General features: G+C 26.0%; 1 protein-coding gene across 1 annotated transcript; it reads left to right on the top strand.

Moving 5' to 3' along the window:
• The first annotated feature begins 722 nt into the window (after positions 1-722).
• On the top strand, positions 723-11,665 carry LOC123267162 (steroidogenic acute regulatory protein-like). The gene is made up of 10 exons (XM_044731705.1): positions 723-1,081; positions 1,157-1,237; positions 3,611-3,688; positions 4,984-5,037; positions 5,111-5,243; positions 5,341-5,555; positions 8,841-8,990; positions 9,054-9,158; positions 9,604-9,776; positions 11,360-11,665. The coding sequence occupies exons 1-10, from the start codon at positions 830-832 to the stop codon at positions 11,568-11,570; spliced, it is 1,452 nt and encodes a 483-aa protein (XP_044587640.1). The 5' UTR covers positions 723-829; the 3' UTR covers positions 11,571-11,665.
• The last annotated feature ends 2,875 nt before the right edge of the window (positions 11,666-14,540 follow it).

Genomic DNA, 14,540 nt, shown 5'->3' on the forward strand with positions numbered 1-14,540 from the left:
ATTAATAAAATAAATTTCAAATGTAAAAATTGATTAAAATTTTTCATAAAAATTTTTTTTTAATATAATTGATTTTTTATAAAAATTTTTAAAATTAAATCCAATTATTTGTAATGGAACAATTAAAATAAAAAATGAAAATTAAAATAGCTATTTGAAAATTTTTATAATTTATTTTATTGAAAAATAATTTTTAAAAAATTTTCACATGTAGAAAATTTTAAAAATTATACGTGGAATTTTTAAAAAATAGTTTTTTAGTTCTAATTTTTAATTAATAAAACAAATTAAAAATTTTTGAGTGTCAGCTAACTTAATTTTCATAAATAAAAATTAAGTTAGTAAATTTGGCAGATTTTTAATAATTTTTAGAATTTTTTTTAACAAATAAATTATGGCAAAAAAAAACAAAAAAATTGACAAGTAGAAATTTTAAAAAATAAAAAATGCAATTTTTTAAAAATAATTTTTTTTAATTTTTTGTTAAAAAAAATTAAAAAATTCTCTCGTGACTGCAAACTTTAATTTCATAAATTTTAATAATTTTTTTTTCATTGAAAAAATTATAAAAAAAAAATTTCATTTGTAAAAAACTTTAAGTGCAATTTTTTAAAAATATTTTTTTGTTCTAATTTAATTATTAAAAAAAAATGTCGGCTAACTTTAGTATTAAACAATTAAAAATGTTTTTTTAAATAAAAATTATATTTTACAGCAATTTATAAAAATATGGAATTATTGAGCCATGTAATTATAAAATCACGTGCATAGTAACCAAGTAAACAATAATTTAAAATAAAATACCTGGAGTGAAAAGAAAGAGGTAAAAATGATGACAGAGGAGGATCGACAACTCCGTGCAGCAGCTGAAAATTTTTTAAATGGCTCATTGCAATCACAACGAAGTGGTTCCTATACACAAAGAAGTATCAGTAGTATTAATCGAGATTATGTTATTAGTGAGGATTTAATTGCTGGTGCGCGGTATAATGGAAGGATATCAGGGGTCAGAAGATTTTTTTGTTTACTAGTAACGTTCGATTTACTATTTACATGCCTTATGTGGTTGATTTGTACAACGGTTTGTTTATTTTTTTTATGGTTCAATTGTTATTAATTGATGAGAATAATTAATCATTTTGTTTTTTGTTTTTAGATAGCAGGTGAGAATATTACCACTGCGTTTGTGGAACAAGTTCTTCATTATACTATTTCTACGTCACTTTTTGATATAATTGTAAGTAATTGTCAACATAGTTATTTTAGTATATTATAAATTAGCAACTTTGCAGTCACTATGTGACTGCTGTGACTTGTGAACTTTGTTGACATTTATTGAATTGCACTGTACTTTCTTAAATATTGACGTTTTTGAAGATATAAGCTCATCCCGATGTTACACTCATCAAGAGCTTTCATTTGAGTACCAACATGCATTTTTGATATATTTTTCATATATACATATATATATATATATATATATATATATATATATATATATATATATATATATATATATATATAATATATATTTTGAGAATATAAGCTCATCCCGATAATACACTCATCAAGAGCTTTTATTTGAGTACCCACATGTATTTTTGATATATTTCTCATACCTACATATATATATTATATAAATATATAAAATATATGAAAAATTGATGTGGGTACTCAAATGAAAGGTCTCAAAGAGTGTAATGTTAGGGTGAGCTTATATTTTTAAAAATGTCAATAGTTCACAAGATATCTATTAAAATTGCACTGTACTTCCTTAAATATTGATATTTTTAGAGATATAAGCTCATCCCGATGTTACACTCATCAAGAGCTTTCATTTGAGTACCCACATGCATTTTTGATATATTTCTCATACATACATGGATATATATATATATATATATAATATATGAAAAATTGATGTGGGTACTCAAATGAAAGGTCTCAAAGAGTGTAATGTCGGGATGAACTTATATCTTTAAAAATGTCAATAGTTCACATGATATCTGTTAAATTGTACTGTAATTTCTTAAATATTCACGTTTTTAAAGATATAAGCTCATCTTGATGTTACATTCATCAAGAGCTTTCATTTGAGTACCCACATGCATTTTTGATATATTTTTCATATATACATATATATAATATATATAAATATATGAAAAATTGATGTGGGTACTCAAATGAAAGGTCTCGATGAGTGTAATGTCGGGATGAACTTATATCTTTAAAAATGTCAATAGTTCACATGATATCTGTTAAATTGTACTGTACTTTCTTAAATATTCACGTTTTTGAAGGTATAAGCTCATCTTGATGTTACATTCATCAAGAGCTTTCATTCGAGTACCCACATGCATTTTTCATATATAAATATATACGGTTGATTCTCTGTAAGGATGTTTTTTGCTGTCCCAGGCATTTTTTCATTAGAAAAATTGTTATTTTGTTACTAAAAAAAATTTATTACGAAAGAAAAAAAAAATTTCTATTTGGAGCATTGAAAATTAAAATGAAACAAATTTTGGTTTTTTTGGTATAAATTGGTAAACCACCGATATAACAGTCCCCTGGGCTGTCCCATTCCCAAAATTAAAACTTTAAGATTACATTTTAAGTTACTCGTTCATAATATATAATTTGGTCCATAATGTTTATAAACTTAATTAGTTAACTAACAATCTTCTTCAATAAAAAGTATCGAAAATTAATTTGTTTCATTAAATTCATTAAACCAAAGGTTGCCCAGGCATTTTAGGAACAGTCCCCTGCCAGAAGTTCAAAGCCAAAAAAAAAAACCAGTGTGTTATTTGGACTGTGTTATGCAATAGTGTGTTAAGTACATAGGATTCCCATAGCACTTAACACATTAATGCATAACAGTGTCCATTTTACCTTTTGGAAGGTTTATAAGGACCTAACTAGCCTTGAGTTAATAACCATAGGGCTGTTAGCGCTTTATCGGCATTTTATTTAGTGTCAAAGTACCGTTTGTGCTGGAAATATGTGTCTGGGCCACTTCAAAACTCAGTCCCCAGGCAACTATTTTTATTTATAATTTATTTATAAAATTCGATCCATAAGTCTTAATATTATTCTAATTAATGTAAACATTCATTGAGAACTTAAAAAGTTGAATGCATTGAAATAGTTTGCTTGATTTTTCTCAATTTGATAAAAAAAAAAACAGTCCTCTGGCAAACAGTCCTCTGTGATGATATATGGCAAAAGACACACAAATATCGAAAAAGCAAAAATTAATTCGCCCGTTTGTTTATTATGATTAAGCTGATAGTTTTGTAGCCCTTGTTAATTTTTTTTCTAATAAAATCAAAAATAATTTGTTCGGACAATTTTGTACAGATTTAAAACGTCCTTACAGAGAATCACCCATATAGAAGATAAACCATGATATTTAATTTTAATTGACAATTAATCTTTATTGATTAATTAAATTATATTTATTAATTAAGAATGGTTAATTTTTTAGCATTTTACCTAAAAAAATACTTTTTATAGCCAGTACAATAATATAAAATTTTTTATTTTTTATTTATAAGTTTACGTTTGTACTATTAATATTAATCGATAATAAATAATTTAATTAAAGATGGCAGCAGTATTACGATTCACAATATTACTATTGTTTTATGGACTACTGCAAATAAACCATTGGTCAATGGTTGCGGTAAGTTCACTACAAGCTTTAAAAAATAGTATATTACACTACAAGGGCCGAAAGTTGAACTTTCGGCTCTGCGCGTCATTATGCCCGAGGCGAAGCCGAGGGCATAATGACAAGCAGGAACGAGATTTAAACTTTTGGGCCGTGTAGTGTATACGATTTTTCTTCATAGCCGGTCGAAAGTACGTTATTAATTTTATTTTTTTTAACTTTAAATGTTGATAAGTATGTTTTGATGCCTGCCCCGACATTTGCGGCACGAGCGAAGCGAGTGCTGCTGGTCGTGGGGGCAGGCATCAAATACATTCGAAGAGTCAAGTCTGGTCATATTTTTTAATACTCTGAGAAAAAAAATACTTTTATTAAGAAAATTTTCTTGATACAAGAATTCATGTTCTTGAAAATTTTCAATAATATATATTTTAGCTCAAGAACTAGTTAAATTGATTGAAATAATTTTCACTTAATTTAAATAAAGCTATTCTCTTGTTTATCTATTATGCAAAGATAAATATTGATGCTCTTCTCTTCAGAAATTAATAATTAATAATAATAGAATTTTTGATCGTCATCGAATTTCTTGTACCAAGAAATTGTTAATTGAGTTAAAGTATTTTTTTTTCTCAGTGTAATAAATTAATTTCATTTTATCAAAGATGTATTCATTTTCATTAGTTTAACAAATTATATTAGTTATTATAAAATTTATAAAACAAAACATATTATAAGCTAAAAACTCTTATTGCGTTTTTTTTTTATCGTTTTCATTTTCAATTGAATGATCACAATTATTAATAATACTTCCATAAAAAACACAGTTTTCAAACTTGATATTAGAGCAATTAAAAATCGTATCTCCACTAAATATACAGTTTTGATAATTCATAATTTGATTATTCAAATTTAAATTTGTAGATAAGCATTCTGACGATGGTTTATTGTTAGGAGTATTGAATTGACTTTAATAGTACTTTGATATTAAATTAACAGGCGACAAAACAACATTAATAATTATTATTAAGGTTGAAGGTAGCGACAGAAATGACAGGGGTTAACAATTTGTTATAGCGACAGAATAAATAATCCCTAGTTGCGAGTGTAATTACGCATGAGAAATTTTTTCCTCCCGCTATTATAGAGAACGCGCGTGTACTTCTCACAGGGAGTAAATGTTAAACTTTCATTCCTGCCATTAGGGAGGAAAATACGTACTTTCGACCGAGGTATTAAGAAAAATATATATTACAAAAATTTAAACTAATTATATTGATGAGATATTTGATATTTAATTGACTTAGTTAACAACTGCCCTAACTTGTGCCTTTCTTGGAGCTAAAGCTTATTTTTTTAATGTGAGTATTTTAAAAAAATAAAAAAAAATAAATTATTAGAATTATTTACTAAAATTAATTTGTTTTATTACAGTGGAATGCAGTTTCACAACCTGGCTTTCAGGCTCTATTAATTTTAACGTCATTTGTAATAGCGTGGGGTGAAGCTTGGTACTTTGACTCTCGTGTAGTACCACAAGAAATTCAAGCACACGATTGGTTCATAAGTAAATTAATTTTTTTTTTAATATTTAATATTACTAATTTGCAATTAAAAATTTTTGTATTATTTAATTATTAAATTAAATAATTTTTAATTAAAAGATTCGATTGACAATGAAAGAGCGCCCTTACTTCGTCATGTCGTGGACAATGCACCAAGTCGAATGGCTGAGAGCGTGGGAAATTTTTTTACTCCATTAGATTCTCCTAATCATTCAGACACAGAAGAAGATACTTCTAAGCCAGCTTCTTCACCTATTTCAGACGATGAATTTTTGAATGTTATATCAAATCTACCGAATTTATCACAAGATAAGGTTGGATATATATTTTTTTCTTAACTTTACATTGATTATTTATATCGCGTTACTAGAACCATAAGGGCGTATCTCAAAATATACGCCCTTATGGTTCTGCAGAACCATAAGGGCGTATAAAAAATTTTTTTTTGCTCCAATCAATGAAAAAATGTTGAAAATATTAACATCTATGGAAAAAACGAAAAAAAAATTTTTTTTGTGATACGCCCTTATGGTTTTAAGAAAACATTTTTCTAAAACCATAAGGGCGTATCCTGTTTTTTCGGTTTATTATCAATTATTATGGGTCAGAGTAAGAAAAAAAATTGCAAAGGTGATAGAATATCACTCCACAACTTGATTTATGTCAACAAATATTTATCTAAGTGAGAAAACTAATAAAAAATTAAGGAAAAATAAATTCATCAGAGTATTACTCCAATGCCATCTCCATCGTCAGGATCATCTGTGTCTAAGATTATAAAAGTAAAAAAAAAGATTTGTTAATTTTTTTTTTAACTAGATAATGACAAAAAAATTTATAAACTATGACCATGGCTGAAAATTAAACTTTGATAATACCGATGATATTTTGTGGGACAGTGCCTGATGTACAAAAATGATTTAGATCATCAAACTTGCTTCAAGATATTGGTATTGAAGAATCATAACAATTCTCAAGAACAAAGTTCTTTTTGAATGACTTTTTTAAAATTACAGTTCTAAATGGCTTACAAAACTCTTTTGTTAATTGTAAATAGATCTGAAGTAAAAAAAAATCAATTTCGAAAAACTTTGAGGCTAATTTTATTAACTTGAATACGTACCGATTGTTCTCGAGTTGTTATGAATTTATTTTTTCTTAATTTTTCATTCGTTTTTTCACTCAAATAAATATTTGTTGATATAAATTGAGTTGTGGAATGATAATTTCTGTCACCTTTGCAATTTTTTTTCTTACTCCGACTTATAATTGATAATAAACCGAAAAAACAGGATACGCCCTTATGGTTTTAGAAAAATGTTTTCTTAAAACCATAAGGGCGTATCACAAAAAAAAATTTTTTTTTCGTTTTTTCCATAGATGTTAATGTTTTCAATATTTTTACATTGATTGGAGCAAAAATTTTTTTTTTATACGCCCTTATGGTTCTAGTAACGAGATATTTTAATTTCTTCTTAATTATTCTTAAAATAAAATTTTTTCCAAGTAAATAATTGTTTGAATAATAGTTATTCAAAATTTAATTTACAAAAAAAATGTCTCTGAAGACCAATCAAAAAGCTGTAATTTCAAAATTAAGATTTTTATAATTAGAAAAAAATTTTGATTATTAATTATGAATCTTAATTTTGAAATTACAATTAAAATATTAGTCATAAAAAAATCATAAACATTTTTTGTATAAAATTAAATTTCGAACTTTTAATTTGAAAATTTTCTTCTAAGATAAAATAAAATTTTTTTTCGATTTTTCAAAAACTCTATATTAGATACCTACTTGAATTTTTTATTTTAAACAGTTCATATAGAATATCTAATTTAAAATTAAATTATAAATGAATTAATTTTTAATATTAATTACTAAAACCCAAACTAAATGTATAGGTAACGTAAATCCAATAATAAGTGATAGTCTAATCTCTGGTTGCTAATGATCTCATAAGTAAAGCTTATACTGACGTAGTCTACCTTAGATATTATCTTACTATTAATACAAGTAAAGCAAAATCACTGCAGTGGACCACTGCACAAACTTGATAAAGTCAATAGTGCATATTTGCTGCTATAACTTACTCCTATGCATCACAAATACAATCTGAATTATAATTTATCTCTAATTTTAATCACTAAAATAGCTACCTTGCAGTCACTATGTGACTGCCGTGACTTTTAAACTATAAATAAATAAAATTTTAGTTTATTAAATAATGACTTTTGTTAAATTGCACTGTACTTTCTTAAATATTGACGTCTTCAAAGATATAAGCTCATCCTGATGTTACACTCATCAAGAGCTTTTATTTGAGTACCCACATGCATTTTCGATATATTTTTCATATATACATATATATAATATATATAAATATATGAAAAATTGATGTGGGTACTCAAATGAAAGGTCTCGATGAGTGTAACATCGGGATGAGCTTATATATTTGAAAATGTCAATAATTCTCAAGATAAAAGGTCATTTTTTAATTATGTTAAATTGTAGCGTACTTTCTTAACTATTGACATTTTTAAAGATATAAGCTCATCCTGATGTTACAGTCATCAAGACCTTTCATTTGAGTACCCACATGCATTTTCGATATATTTTTCATATATACATATATATATAATATATATAAATATATAAAAAATTGATGTGGGTACACAAATGAAAGGTCTCGATGAGTGTAACATCGGGATGAGCTTATATATTTGAAAATGTCAATAATTCTCAAGATAAAAGGTCATTTTTTAATTATGTTAAATTGTAGCGTACTTTCTTAACTATTGACATTTTTAAAGATATAAGCTCATCCTGATGTTACAGTCATCAAGACCTTTCATTTGAGTACCCACATGCATTTTTGATATACTTTTCATATATACATATATATAATATATAAATATATCAAATATATGAAAAATTGATGTGGGTACTCAAATGAATGGTCTCGATGAGTAGAATTTCGGGGTGAGCTTATATCTTTAAAATTATCAATAATTCTCAAGATACAAGGTCATTTTTTAATTATGTTAAATTGCACTGTACGTTCTTAACTATTGACATTTTTTAAGATATAAGCTCATCCCGATGTTACAGTCATCAAGACCTTTCATTTGAGTACCCACATGCATTTTTGATATATTTTTCATTTATACATATATATATATAATATATAATATATATAAATATATGAAAAATTGATGTGGGTACTCAAATGAAAGGTCTTGATGAGTGTAACTTCGGGATGAACTTATATCTTTAAAAATGTCAATAGTTCACAAGATACACGGTCATTTCTTAATTATTGACCTTTTTTAGGATATAAACTCATTTCGATGTTACACTCATCGAGACCTTTCATTTAAGTACCTACATGGCATTTTTTATATATTTCATATATATGGTATTTGTGAAATATATAAATATATGAAAAATTGATGTGGGTACTCAAATGAAAGGTCTTGATGAGTGTAACATCGGAATGAGCTTATATCTTTAAAAATGTCAATAGTTCACAAGATACAAGATAATTTCTTCATTATGTTAAATTGCATTGTACTTTCCTAACTTTTAAAGTTTTTAGATTGAAGAATACAAAAAAAAAGCATCACTGCTAATCGACCAATCTTATACATTATTACTATCAAAAGATTGGCAAAGATTAAGTACAACTGATGAAGGAGATATTATTTCAATAATGAGTCGGCCTTCTGGAAAAGTTTTAAAAATTGAGGTAATTTTAATAAAAAATTTTTTTTTTTACTTTTAATTAATTTACGATTTTTTTTTTTTTTAGGGAATAATAAATGCCTCAGCTAGCCAACTCATAGATTGCTTACATAATAATATTGGAGATGTAGCATCTTGGAATAAAGATGTATCTGTAGTACAAAAAATTCAGGTAATTTTTGAATGAAAATTAATTTAGCAAATATAATTAAAAAAAATTTTTTTCTGCCCTCCAGGCGGAAAGTGGCAACTTTCGGCCCGCTGCGCTAAACGAAATTGCCGCTTTCCGCCTCTGTCGGACAGAAAAATAGTATACAAACCTATGGCAGGAAAATAATAAATATCTCAGATCACATATATGTCGACCTCGGCTTCGCCTCGGGCAACATATATGTGTTCTGAGACATTTCTCATTTTCTTGCCACAGGTGTGTAATATACTATTAACAAATAAATTGTGACAAAAAAAAAACTGATAAAAAAAATTTTTAAAAACTAAAAATGCAATTTTTTAAAATAATTATTAGGAACAAATTTATTTGTTAAAAAAAAATTAAAAAATTGTCAAGTGACAATTTAATATTATTTTATTTAATTATTATTTTTTAATTTCAATAGACTATAGATTTAAACACAGATATTGTTTACCAAGCCACAAAAACCTATGGTGCTGGTTTCATTGGCCCAAGGGATTTTGTTACACTACGACATCGTAATAAGTGCGGAAAATATTATATGAGTAGTGGAATTTCTATACATATTAATCTACCAATTCGTAAAAATCATATACGGTAATTATTTAATTTTTATTTTTATTTTTATAACTATAGAAAATAATATATTTATCATCCGTACATGTTACATGTTATATGAAAAATTTAATTATATAATTTTTTAAAAAATTACTAGCTTGCAAGATATCATTTTTCTTTGTTGTTAATGGAAAAAAAAAATTTAAATATGTATTTAAAAAATGTTATTTAAGTTTTATCATAAAAAGTTCAATATTGATTTTCAGTATTTATGTAAAAAACTTAACTAGTTATATTTTAATGAATATAAATGATAAAGATATTTTTTTTCTGTACTAAAAAAAATTGTTTTGAAAAATTTATAATTACTTTTGTTAAATTGCACTGTACTTTTTTAACTATTAACGTTTTTCAAGATATAAGCTCATCTTGATATTACACTCATCAAGAGCTTTCATTTGAGTACCCACATGCATTTTTAATATATTTTTCATATATACATATATATGACATATATAAATATATAAATATATGAAAAATTGATGTGGGTACTCAAATGAAAGGTCTCAACGAGTGTAATGTCGGGGTGAGCTTATATCATTGAAAATGTCAATGGTTCACAAGGTACAAGGTCATTTGTTAATTATTGACATTTTTTAAGATATAAGCTCATCCCGATGTTACACTCATAAGGAGCTTTCATTTAAGTACCTACATGTATTTTTGATATATTTTTCATATATACATATATATGACATATATAAATATATAAATATATGAAAAATTGATGTGGGTACTCAAATAAAAGGTCTCGATAAGTGTAATGTTGGGGTGAGCTTATATTTTTAAAAATCTCAATAGTCACAAAATATCTGTTAAATTGTACTGTACTTTCTTAAATATTGATGTTTTTAAAGATATAAGCTCATCCTGATGTTACACTCATCAAGAGCTTTCATTTGAGTACCAACATGCATTTTTGATATATTTTTCATATATACATATATATAATATATATTTTGAGGATATAAGCTCATCCCGATGTTACACTCATCAAGAGCTTTCATTTGAGTACTCACATGCATTTTTGATATATTTTTCATATATACATATATATGACATACATAAATATATGAAAAATTGATGTGGGTACTCAAATGAAAGGTCTCAACGAGTGTAATGTCGGGGTGAGCTTATATCATTAAAAATGTCAATGGTTCACAAGATACAAGGTCATTTGTTAATTATTGACATTTTTTAAGATATAAGCTCATCCCGATGTTACACTCATCAAGAGCTTTCATTTGAGTACCCACATGTATTTTTGATATATTTTTCATATATACATATATATGACATATATAAATATATAAATATATGAAAAATTGATGTGGGTACTCAAATGAAAGCTCTTGATGAGTGTAACATCGGGATGAGCTTATATCTTTGAAAATGTCAATAGTTAACGAGATACAAGGTCATTTCTTAATTATGTATCTAGAGATAGAGCATTTTCGAATGCAGCCTATATACTTATAATTTTGCTTATTCTCTTAATAATATAGACCATTCAAATTTTTTTGGTGATAAAATAAATAAATAAAAATTATTTTTGTTTCCAGAGCTGAAAATACTATTGTCTGCTTGGCAGCAGAACCAATAAATTCGAATGGTGATAGTGAATCTCAATGTCGAGTAACTTGGATTCTTCATCTAGATTTAAAAGGATGGATTCCACAAAGAGTTATTGATAACTCTATTGCGACTATGCTTGACAAAATGATTAAATCAATTCGATCTTATGTTTATCAATTATTCCTTAATTCTGGATAATTGTTTTATTTTTTAAATTACCAAAAAATTTAATTAAATGAAAATATACTCGGTTGTAATAACTTGAGAAAAAGTGTGTAATTAAAAAAAATTACTGACTTTGTACATAAAAATTTTCAACTAAAAAAAATTATATGTAATATAAAAAATGTGCATTTATCTTTAGGACTAAAAAGTCTTTATAAATTTTTTATTTTACAATTTTAAGATTTTTTTTTAATTTTAAAAAATCAAAAAAGGTAAATATATATTTTTACCTTAATTTAACATTTTTAAATAATGACTTTACTATCTTTTAAACTTGCGGAACAAATATAAAATAAATATATGAGTCTTAAAATTTTTAAAGATCAAGTATTTTATTATTTAATTTTAATTTACTAAAAATAATTATAATTGATAAAATGAAAAATAGCTAAATTTTATTTTTTAAGTCTAAATTTAAATTTTGTATTGGATTTTATGATAAATATAAAAACAATATTAAACTTATGTTTTTTATAAATATTATATAAGATTAAATAATAAATAAATAGTGATTGTTATTAAAAATATTTTTTTTGTGTAACAATTTTAATTTCAAATAATGAAAAAAATTATTTTTTGAACCCCAAAAATTTTGGAACCAAAAAGTACTTTTTAAAATTTTTTTTTTTTTTGATGAGTTCAAACATGTGATGCGATTATGTGGTAAAAAGTTTTCTCTAACTTTATAATTTATCAAAAAAACTTTAGATTCACCAGATCGATGACCAGAGTTTCGGCACTTATGGAAAACAATAAAGAAAGAGATATTACCTGGAAATTGCAAACAGAATGTTTAGAAACTGGATTAAAGTTTTTGAATCTTGAAATTTTATTTTTACGTGTTTAAAGTTTATAATCTATTTTAGTTTTCTTTAATAAATAATAGAAAAATTATAATTTTATCTTTTAGATTCATGAAAGTGTCTAATAATTTTTTCAATAAAAAAGTTATAAAAATTTTTAGACGGCTAATCCATTTTTATAATTTAGATGAAAAATATGAAAATATATCATGTAAGCAAACTATTCGTAACGTGATTGGTCAAATATATCATAAGCATGAAAATATATGCAAACTCTATAGTCAGGCGCGCGCTTGCGCGCGCAAATTTAAATTCTAGTCCACTCTTATAATTTAGATGAAAAATATGAAAATATACACAATAAGACAAACTATTCGTAACGTGATTGGTCAAATATATCATAAGTATGAAAATATAGATAACTCCATACTAAATTCACACGCGCGCTTGCGCGCGCAACGTATACTAGTCCTAATATAAAATTGAGATGAAATGTATGTGGCATCAAACTATTCGTAACGTGATTGGTCGAATATATCATAAGCATGAAAATATATGCAAATGCTATAGTCAGGCGCGCGCTTGCGCGCGCAAATTCAAATTCTAGTATAATTAAATTATGTATACATAATTAAGAAATGACCTTGTATCTTGTGAACTGATGACATTTTTTAAGATATAAGTTCACCTAGACATTACACTCATCGAGACCTTTTATTTGAGTACCCACATACATTTTTCATATATTTTATATATTTATATATATAAATATGGATTAGGGTGTGCCAAAATGTAACTTCCGTGGAGAACCTTTTAAAAATGGAATTTTGAGTTCCGCTTTTAACAGGGGCTGCGTTTGGGCGTTTCCTGAGATATTTTGGTGTGAGACGATGTATTTGATTTTCATAGAATTTATTAACAGAAGCTTAGTTTGGGCATTTCCGGTGGAAATTCGAAATTTTGCCGGAAGTACCCAATTAAATCTCCTGTTAAAAAATTCTATGAAAATCAAATACATCGTCTCACACCAAAATATCTCAGGAAATGCCCAAACGCAGCCCCTGTTAAAAGCGGAACTCAAAATTCCAATTTTAAAAGGTTTTCCACGGAAGTTACATTTTGGCACACCCTAATATGGATATATGAAAAATGAATCAAAAATGCATGTGGGTACTCAAATGAAAGCTCTTGATGGGTATAACATCGGGATGAGCTCATATCTTTAAAAATGTCAATATTAAGAAAGTACAGTGCAATTTAACATAATTAAGTAACGACCTTGTGTCTTGTAAACTATTGACATTTTTAAAGATATAAGTCCATCCCGATGTTACACTCATCGAGACCTTTCATTTGACTACCCACATCAATTTTTCATATATTTTATATATTTATATATTTCACAAATACCATACGTATGAAATATATAAAAAATGCAATGTAGGTACTCAAATGAAAGGTCTTGATGAGTGTAACATCGAAATGAGTTTAAATCTTAAAAAATCTCAATAATTACGAAATGACCTTGTATCTTGTGAACTATTGACATTTTTAAAGACATAAGCTCATCACGATGTTACACTCATCGAGACCTTTCATTTGAGTACCCACATCAATTTTTCATATATTTTATATATTTATATATTTCACAAATACCATACATATAAAATATATAAAAAATGCCATGTGGGTACTTAAATAAAAGGTCTCGATGAGTATAACATCAAAATGAGTTGATATCTTAAGAAATGTCAATAATCAAGAAATTACCTTGTATCTTGTGATCTATTGACATTTTTGAAGATATAAACTCATCCCGATGTAACATTTATCGAGACGTTTTATTCGAGTACCCACATCAATTTTTCATATATTTTATATATTTATATATTTCACAAATACCATATATATAAAATATATAAAAGATGCCATGTGGGTACTTAAATGAAAAGTCTCGAGAAGTGTAACATCGAAATGAGTTTATATTTTTAAAAATGTCAATAATTAAGAAATGACCTTGTTTCTCGTGAACTATTGACATTTTTAAAAATATAAGCTCACCCTGATGTTACACTCATGAAGACCTTTTATTTGAGTACCCACATCAATTTTTCATATATTTATATATTTCACAAATACC

This window comes from Cotesia glomerata, linkage group LG6 (genome assembly GCF_020080835.1).
Source record: "Cotesia glomerata isolate CgM1 linkage group LG6, MPM_Cglom_v2.3, whole genome shotgun sequence".
NCBI lineage: Eukaryota > Metazoa > Arthropoda > Insecta > Hymenoptera > Braconidae > Cotesia > Cotesia glomerata.